Source organism: Palaemon carinicauda, chromosome 5 (genome assembly GCF_036898095.1).
Source record: "Palaemon carinicauda isolate YSFRI2023 chromosome 5, ASM3689809v2, whole genome shotgun sequence".
NCBI classification, from domain to species: Eukaryota; Metazoa; Arthropoda; class Malacostraca; order Decapoda; family Palaemonidae; genus Palaemon; species Palaemon carinicauda.
The window spans coordinates 189,371,221-189,381,220 of record NC_090729.1 but is presented as its reverse complement, the minus strand read 5'-3'; the positions used below and the strand labels follow the sequence as shown (position 1 = coordinate 189,381,220).

General features: G+C 30.9%; 1 protein-coding gene and 1 pseudogene across 1 annotated transcript in view; both read left to right on the top strand.

The window, feature by feature from the left end:
* The window catches only part of LOC137641686 (metallothionein-1-like), a 3,784-nt gene extending 150 nt beyond the window's left edge, over positions 1–3,634 (top strand). Inside the window, exons 2-3 of the mRNA XM_068374476.1 lie at positions 2,276–2,356; positions 2,951–3,634. Coding sequence (XP_068230577.1) covers positions 2,276–2,356; positions 2,951–3,027 — 158 coding nt within the window. The 3' untranslated portion in view covers positions 3,028–3,634. The remainder of the gene's footprint in view (positions 1–2,275; positions 2,357–2,950) is intronic.
* A 2,275-nt stretch (positions 3,635–5,909) lies between these two features.
* LOC137640737 (CLIP domain-containing serine protease B4-like) overlaps positions 5,910–10,000 on the top strand; it is a 22,878-nt pseudogene continuing 18,787 nt past the window's right edge.

Genomic DNA, 10,000 nt, shown 5'->3' with positions numbered 1-10,000 from the left:
GCATACATCGAGAAAATAAGTTTTCTTTATGTTATATCATATTAACTTGCTCCAAATATTTGGTAATTTTGTAATTTTGTATATTAACAAAATCCACTTTTTTATGTTATATTAAATTATTCCTTTCCTCACTGAGCTATTTTCCCTGTTAGAGCCCTTGGGCTTATAGCATCCTGCTTTTCCAACTAGTGTTGTAGCTTAACAAGGTGAGCATACATCGAGAAAATAAGTTTTTTTTATGTTATATCATATTAACTTGCTCCAAATATTTTGTAATTTTGTAAAGGTGGGTAGTATATTAACAAAATATTTTTTTATGTTGTATATTAACTTGCTCCAAATATTTGGTATTTTTGTAAAGGTGGGTAGTATATTAACAAAATCCACTATTTTATGTTATATTAAATTATCCTACTCTAAATATTTTGTAATTTTGTAAAGGTGGGTAGTATATTAACAAAATCAATTTTTTTTTATATTATCCTGCTCCAAATATTTTGTAAAGCTGAGTAGTATATCAACAAAATAATTTTTTTTATGTTATATATTATCTTGCTCCAAATATTAGTGAAGGTGTGTAGTATATCAACAAAATCAATTTTTAATGTTATATTATCCTGCTCTAAATATTTTGTAAAGGTGGGTGCTATATCAAGAAAATTAATTCTTTATATTAAATTATCCTGAATCAAAAATTTTGTAAAGGCGGGTAGTATATCGAAAAAAAAAGTCTCTTTTAATATTATATTAGATTAACTTTCTCCAAATATTCCTTTTCATAATGACGGATATATCATATACTAAAATTTTCTTCCGTTCAAAAATCATATCAATATTACTCTATGTAATTTCATTAAACTTCCATAAGCTTCCTCAGATTCTTCTAACAAAACTTAGAAACGCATTTTCTCTCATTTTGTATAGAAGGAAAACGTAGCTTTTTAACTAATGCAGTTTTTTTTTTAAACAATATGCTCGAACCCAACAGTTATCTTGTTCATTTGTTCATCAGGTCTGTGATATTCCACAGATGAACATTTTGATTGACAGACTCTGTATGACATCGTAAGATACTAAAAAACAACTTCTACAACACGATAATAACTATAACTTCTCGGCAATATATTGTTAAAACAACATCTCAAGCTTCTATGAACAATAATCTATGTTCCAATATATTTCAGTTAGATTACAAAATACGAACATCTTCTATAGCATAGAAGTCCCTTTAACCACCTTATACCTTTATAATTAAAATTCTATGAATTAAATATTAATAATTGACTATTTAAAAAAACAAAATAATATCTATAGTCCATTTCTTTTAGCGAGTCATATTTACACCGACTCGCAACGGTACCCTTTTAGCTCGGAAAAGTTTCCTGCTACCTGATTGGTTAGAATTATCTTGTCCAACCAATCAGCGATCAGGAAACTTTTCCGAGCTAAAAGGGCACCGCTGCAAGTCGGTGCAAATATGACTCGCTAAAAGAAATGGACTATAGATGCTCGTATGTTAACTAATAGAATTATTACTATTTACACGATTAATATTGTTGTTGTTGATCGATTGTTATCATTATCAATTTATCTATTTTCCCATAAATTTCAAGTATATTACAAATAAAGGACATCTTCTATAGCACAGACGTACTATTAACCACCTTATAAATCATCATCAAAATTCCCTGAATTAACCAGAACTTTGATAACTGACTATATAAGAAAAAAACTTTATCTAGTCGTTCGTATGTTACAAAACTAATGTAAATATTAATATGATTAATATGCTAGCAGTACCAGCAAAACTCGGCTGAATCCCTCGTCAGGCTGGGAGAAGCGGAGTGAGGGAAGGTCCTCTTCTCTTCCTTTGTTTGATAGCCCGCAAAATTTTTAAGTCCCGAAAGATTAATATTGTTGTTGTTAATCGATGATGATTATTATTATTATTATTATTATTATCACTAGCTATGCTTCAACCCTAGTTGGAAAAGCAGGATGCTACAAGCCCATAGGCTCCAACAGGGAAAATAGCCCAGTTAGGAAAGGAAAAAAGGAAAATAGAATATTTTAAGAAGAGTAACAATATTAAAATAAGCATCTCCTATAAAAACTATAAAAACTTTAACTAAAACAAGAGAAAGAGATAAGATAGAATAGTATGTTCGAGTGTACACTCAAGCAAGAGAACTCTAACCCAAGACAGTGAAATACCGTGGTACAAAAGCTATGGCACTACCCAAGACTAGAGAATAATGGTTATTATTCATTACAGATGGCAAATGCGATTGCGCTACTGGAGGCTGCAAAACAGGATGCCAGTGCACTTCCTGTAAATGTGATCCCTGTGAGAAATGTAAGTGTCTCTCTTTTTTCATTTACTTTGTAATAAAACTCTAACTCTCTCTCTCTCTCTCTCTCTCTCTCTCTCTCTCTACCCAAGAATAGATACGAGAGTAAATAGTGGTGTCGTGCTATTTAACGTGGGATTTTAGGCATATATTCTCTCTCTCTCTCTCTCTCTCTCTCTCTCTCTCTCTCTCTCTCTCTCTCTCTCTCTCTCTCTCTCTCTCTCTCTCTCATAAATACTATAAACGTTTAAATTTATTCTCTCTACCCAATAATAAGACTAATTATCATAACCATCAAATTTCTAAGTTCCTAAAGGATATTTCTTTGACACTGACCTTTCCCTCCAGTTCCTAAAGGATATTTCTTTGACACTGACCTCTCCCTCCAGTTCCTAAAGGATATTTCTTTGACACTGACCTTTCCCTCCAGTTCCTAAAGGATATTTCTTTGACACTGACCTCTCCCTCCAGTTCCTAAAGGATATTTCTTTGACACTGACCTTTCCCTCCAGTTCCTAAAGGATATTTCTTTTACTCTGACCTTTCCCTCCAGTTCCTAAAGGATATTTCTTTGACACTGACCTTTCCCTCCTCCACAGGTGCCTCCAAGTGCCACTGCTCCTCAAAGGAAGACTGCGCTAAGACCTGCTCTAAACCTTGCAAGTGCTGTCCTTGAGGAGACAGAAATCCTCATTTAGTATTTTTCTACGTTTACCAAGATCTATTTAGATGTATTTCGTCAGTGGAATGAAGAATGAAGACCTTGAAGAAATCAAAATTACGTCTGTCGTGAATCTTTTTACTATTATTAATGGAAAATTTTGTCTTTTTTGTTAACATTTAACTCTAAGAATGGTAATTTTTTTCAATTAATATTTTCCTTGTTATCTGCAAATTTTGTCCTTTTAGTTAACATTTAACTCTAGCTGTGAATGGTAACTTTTTTTAATGAATATTCTCCATGTTATCTGCAAATTTTGTCCTTTTACTTAACATTCAACTCTAGCTAAGAATGGCATTTTTTTTTCAATGAATATTTTCGATGTTATCGGCAAATTTTGTCCTTTCACTTAACATTTATTTAGCTAGTAAATAGTAATTTCTCTTGAATGAATATTTTCAATGTTATCTGCAAATTTTTTCCTTTTACTTAACATTTAACTCTAGCTAGAAAATAGTAATTTCTTTGAATGAATGTTTTCGATGTTATGATATTTAAGTTTTTGTTAAATCTTCTGCAATTTTGCGGATGTTGATGACATAAATATAATGAAAAAGCTTTATTTGGAGCCTTATTTCTGTTTCCTTGAATTATGAGAATCTAGTAAATATTCATCTATCATTCAGATCATTTTTAACATACATTTACAATCATACATTTTATCACACATATACATTATCGTATATCTTTTTATTCACCCAAGGGGTTAACTACTGCACTGTAATAATCCAGTAGCTACTTTCCTCTTGGTAAGGGTAGAAGAGACTCTTTAGCTATGGTAAGCAGCTCTTCTAGGAGGACACTCTAAAATCAAACCATTGTTCTCTAGTCTTGGGTAGTGCCATAGCCCCTGTACCATGGTCTTCCACTGTCATTGGTTAGAGTTCTCTTGCTTGAGGGTACACTCGGACACACTATTCTATCTCATTTCTCTTCCTCTTGTTTTGTTAAAGTTTTCATAGTTTATATAGGAAATGTTTAAATGTTACTGTTCCTAAAGTATTTTATTTTTCCTTGTTCCCTTTCCTCACTAGGGCTATTTTCCCTGTTGGGGCCCCTGGCCTTATAGCATCTTGCTTTTCCAACTAGGGTTGTAGCTTAGCAAGTAATAATAATAATAATAATAATAATAATAATAATAATAATAATAATAATAATAATAATATCTACATGAATCATTTGTTTTTACATATTCTTTATTTAAAATTGCAATTTTTATTAATTATCTAAATATGTTTTTAAAGAAATAATATATCCAATTGTCTCTCATACCCAAGAAAATGAAATTAATGATGATTTGACAGATTGACATATAAACAAAAAAAACTATATATAAAAAAACGACAAATTGGTAAACCTTGACAATAAGAAACTCCAAATAATTTAGATCGTGAAGAAAATTGCAAAGTAATACTGATGAACTATTTGATGGCGAAACAATATAATCTAATTTTTTGAAGGAATGTATGCCGAAAACATAGAATGGCAAAAAAAAAAAACCTATTCGAGTGCAAGATAATATAATATAATTCTTTTGAAAGAATGTATGCCAAAAACATAGAATGGAAAAAAAAGCTAATCTAATCTTTTGTAGGGATGCATGTAAAAAGAAGTAATTTACTAAATACCTTTTGAGGCAAAGTACTGCTGTCCTGTTTATCCTTATTTTTTTCAAATACTGTTGCAAAGTGTAGGGGATCCGTCTTAACATTTACACATAACCTGTGGAACAAAACACTTAGTAATAACAGTTGATAGACTGGGATGCATTGATAATGCAGTCTACATACATAAGATTTAGATATTTGCCTTATATATACATTTACTATTCTCTAGGGGATTCAGCGTTATGATTCTTCATATGTGGTGGATAACGGGGGAGGGTGGGATGTGGCACCCTAGCAGTACCAGCCGAACTCGGTTGAGTCCCTTGTCAGGCTGGGAGGAACGTAGAGAGGAGAGGTCCCATTTTTGTTTCATTTGTTTGATGTCGGCTACCCTCCAAAAATTGGGGGAAGCGCCTTGGTATATGTATGTATTTATATAGTCCCAGGACTTGTGCAGAAGAGTGTGTTACTTGAAACAGCACATACAGTATAGTTAGGAAAGTGATGGATTCCTAAGGAAGCTGGATGTAACCAAGAACCCTACACTATAAAACCACCAGTCACTGTAGACTGATTCACAAATAATAATAATAATAATAATAATAATAATAATAATAATAATAATAATAATAATAATAATAATATTCTCAATCAATGGGTAAATTTAATATATACAAATCCCATAATCCATTCCAAGCACTAGCTCACCACACAAGTTCCTCGGGGGTTACAATTTCCTGGTTTAAACCCCCGAGGTTGCTTTGACTTTTGGCATTCAGACAAAACCCGGAAATAAATACATTTACATTTTATCATCAACAAAGCTTTCTTTACGAATACAGGCAATTTAGCAACGAATGCCATTACCAAATATCTAAATAAGAAATTAGAAAATGATTGATAATAAATTAATAGCATCAAAATTGAAAATAAAAGAGGAAACCAGATGTAACAGGATTCAACGGACAGGGTCAACCCGTTGTGAGCTAGCTGAGTTGCCAGGTATTATATTCTGGAAGGCTGTAAGCCTTGCAAATGTTACATCACATGGAATAACTAGCGCAATAAGTTATACCTTCAAGTATCAAAACAACTATTTGTAGAGATACTTCAGAAAATATCTAGTTGAAGTAGGTTAGAAATGAATAAAAAAAAGAAAATAAGTGATTATCTATTCAACACATGGCCTTGATTTTTGAGAGAGCAGACTCCTCTTGTCCAGGTCGTAGTGTAGTCTGGTGTTTCCTCGATTTGTGGAAGGCGAAGGAGTTTAGTTTGGATATAGAAAAAGGATAATAGGGATAATCAAGAGTGGTAGCTAAGGCTTGTGCGAGAAAGAACAATCTGCCTTTTACATCTTGGCTGGTTTCTTTGGCAAATTTTTCCTGTTTTGCACCTGTTGATATGGGTAAGCTTAGCGGTAAACGACAGAGTGATGTCAGGTTGCGTGCATTGTATTTCTTAAAGCATAGGGTACCGCAATGTGATTCTACAGTATACATATATACACATACACGAAATCTAATTAAGGCCTTTTGCGTCAATAGGCGTAGGAGGAGAATATATATATATATATATATATATATATATATATATATATATATATATATATATATATATATATATATATATATATATATATATATATATATATATATATATACATTAAAATACACAATTTTCCGTGTATTTATGATAAATAATATAACCCAAAATGTATGAAAAATAGGTTTATTTAGCTTTCGAAGGGACCATCTCCCTTCCTCTTCAGAATAGGCAGGGAGATGGTCACTTCGAAAGATAAATAAACTTCTATTTTTCATACATTGTGGGTTATTTTATATATATATATATATATATATATATATATATATATATATATATATATATATATATATATATGTGTGTGTGTGTGTGTGTGTGTGTGTGTGTGTGTGTGTGTGAGTGTGTGTGTGTACACGTGTGTGTGTATTTTGACTCTAGGGAGGGAATTTAGTTAACCTTATTTTTTTTTCAAATTAGTTATATATTTCAATTCCATAAACTTTATCGAAGGACATACTTTTACGTATCAACAAATCAGATATCTATTAATTCTTACGGTTTTGTCATTTTCCAGATTTCTACTTTTTTTTTTTTTGGTTTCACTTTAATGGTCTTATTTTATTTTCCCAACTATTATTATTATTATTATTATTATTATTATTATTATTATTATTATTACTTGCTAAGCTACAACCCTAGTTGGAAAAGCAGAATGCTATAAGCCCAGAGGCTCCAACGGGGAAAATAGCCCAATGAGGAAAGGAAACAAGGAAATAAGTGAAGTAATTCGCAATTAAAATTAAATATTTTAAGAACACTATCATTGAAATTAAATATTTTAAGAACACTATCATTAAAATTAAATATTTTAAGAACACTATCATTAAAATTAAATATTTTAAGAACACTATCATTAAAATAAATATTTCGTGTATAAACTATATCGTGAACAGTCCAGGAATTATGTTCATACAATTTACAAATCATCCAAAGTGAATGATTATGATACTACTAGTGTATTCGACCCGTCAAAAAAATCACAACCTAACTGAAATAAAACCATGAAACTGATCATCCAATAACTTCTATTGTATACTCGCCTTCTGTCCCATAGAATCAATATGATAATCTAGACCTTATTGGTTAGGGAATAAAGGTGTCATTCATTTCGAATTCAATCAAGTGACCGCTGACAAGAATGCAAGTTAAAGGTCTCCCTTTGGGTCTTACTTACAGAATATATTCTACTCGTCCAGTTCTTTGTGAATAAAAATAATTGTTTGCTACTCTCATTGTTAGAATTCAAAGAATATCAATGAAGTTGGAAGGAGGTTAAGTTGTACCCCCTGATTGTGTGTGAACAGCTTCCTGGCCACAATTTTAATCGTAGAGTAATGAAAGTCGCAGGGATTTTAAGCTTTTATGAAGAACTAAAAAATATTAAATTTTTAAAAGGTCAAAATTGTTTTGATAAAGTTTTTATAGTTTATATATATATTTTAATGTAACTGTTCTTGGAAAATTCTATTTTTCCTTGTTTCCTTACCTCACTGGGCTATTTTCCCTGTTGGAGCCCCTGGGTTTACAGCATCCTGCTTTTCCAACTAGGGTTGTAGCTTAGCAAGTAATAATAATAATAATAATAATAATAATAATAATAATAATAATAATAATAAAACGTCCATATCACGTAATCAGCCATAAGTTTGGACATCCTTGTTACAGACTTCAAACTTGGTTCATATTTAAGTGTATGAAAATCAACGACAACGAGAAATAAGATTCCTAGGCGGAGGGCTGCACACTACAGAGTGTCCATTTAGTTTCTTTATATCTTGATTAAGAAAAAAAAAAAAAAAAATTAGGCTATTCAATGTTTCATGTGCCTAGATGCAGAAGAAATTAAAATAATTCAAATCATGTTAGAACAATATTTATTTTATTTTTTCTTTGTATTTCTAATTGATTAAACAAAATATAAAAATTAATCTAATCAAGGTTTCATGCTACTTAGTGAACATGAAAATAAATTTATTAGTTACAGTTTTTATCACGACAGTTTATCATTATCATAATTATTATCATTACCTCCGCCAACGAAATTGGAAGGAGGTTATGTTTTCGCCCCTGTTTGGTTGTGTGTGTGTGTTTGTTTGTGAACAGCTTCCTGGCCACAATTTCAATCGTAGAGAAATGAAACTTGCAGGGATAAACTTACGTAAAAGGCTTGAAATTATTAAATTTTGTAAGGTCAAGGTCAAAGGTCAAGTTCACGGTAAAGGAAAATGTTCAATTCACGTAATCAGCCGTTAGTTTGGACATCGTTGCCACACAGACTTCAAACTTGGTTGAGTGTATGAAAATTCACCCTAATTAATACATGCTAAGGTCAAAGGTCAAGGTCGAGAAATAAGCTGCCGCGGCGGAGGTCTACGCTCTACGGAGTACCCCTCTAGTCATTATTCTTTTTAGCCTAGCTACAAGTCAAATTGGAAAAGCAGGATGTTACAAGCCCTAGGACACCATCAAGGAAAATAGCCCAGTGAGGAAAGGAAAAAATAAACTATATCAGAACGAATAAAAAAAATATCTTCAAGATCAGTAACAAAGTTGAAATAAATCTGTCATATATAACCTATGAAGAGAGACTTGCGTCAGCCTGTTCAACATGAAAACAATTTCTTCAAGTTTGAACTTCTGAACTTTCAAAATATTAATAATTCATCTTTTCTCATCAGATAGTCACATAGATGTTCGTGTTTTAAGTTCAGTTATGTTTGAAATCTATTCTAACAATTTTTTGTTCGAAATCTATTCTAACAATTTTTTGTTCGAAATCTATTTCAACAATTTTTCCTTCGAAATCGATTCTAACAATTGTTTGTTCGAAAGCTATTTTAACAATTTTTTGTTCGAAATCTATTCTAACAATTGTTTGTTCGAAACCTAACAATTTTTTGTTCGAAATCTATTCTAACAATTTTTGGTTCGAAATCGATTCTAACAATTTTTGGTTCGAAATCGATTCTAACAATTTTTGGTTCGAAATCTATTCTAACAATTTTTGGTTCGAAATCGATTCTAACAATTTTTTCTTCGAAATCTATTCTAACAATTTTTTGTTCGAAATCTATTCTAACAATTTTTTCTTCGAAATCTATTCTAACAATTTTTTGTTCGAAATCTATTCTAACAATTTTTTTTTCGAAATCTATTCTAACAATTTTTTTTTTCGAAATCTATTCTAACATTTTTTTCTTCGAAATCTTTTCTAACAATTTTTTCTTCGAAATCTATTCTATCAATAGTTCGAATAAACATTTCCTTCATTTCAGGTCAAATAGTGAGAATCTGCATAGAATTCATCTTGATTTTTGTCTTCATTGCTGGAGGGAAAGCACAAGATGAAAATGCAAGTAAGTTCATCTCCTTAATTAAAATAGTTTTTATTAAAAAAAACGTATGTATTTAACTTTTCCTCAAGATATTTCAAATCGTATCTATAATAAAAAAAACTCTTTCGAATATGTACACCTTTTAATTACGTTTAAAATCGTATCTGTAATAAAAAAAAAGAAACTTTTTCGAATGTTTATCTTTTCCTCAAAATATTTAAAATCATATCTATGATAAAAAAAACCTTGTTCGAATATCTTTACCTTTTCCTCACGGTATTCCAAATCGTATCTATGATAAAATAAACGTTTTCGAATATGTTTACCTTTCCCTCGTAATATTTCAAAACGTATCTATAAAAAACGTTTTCGAATATGTTT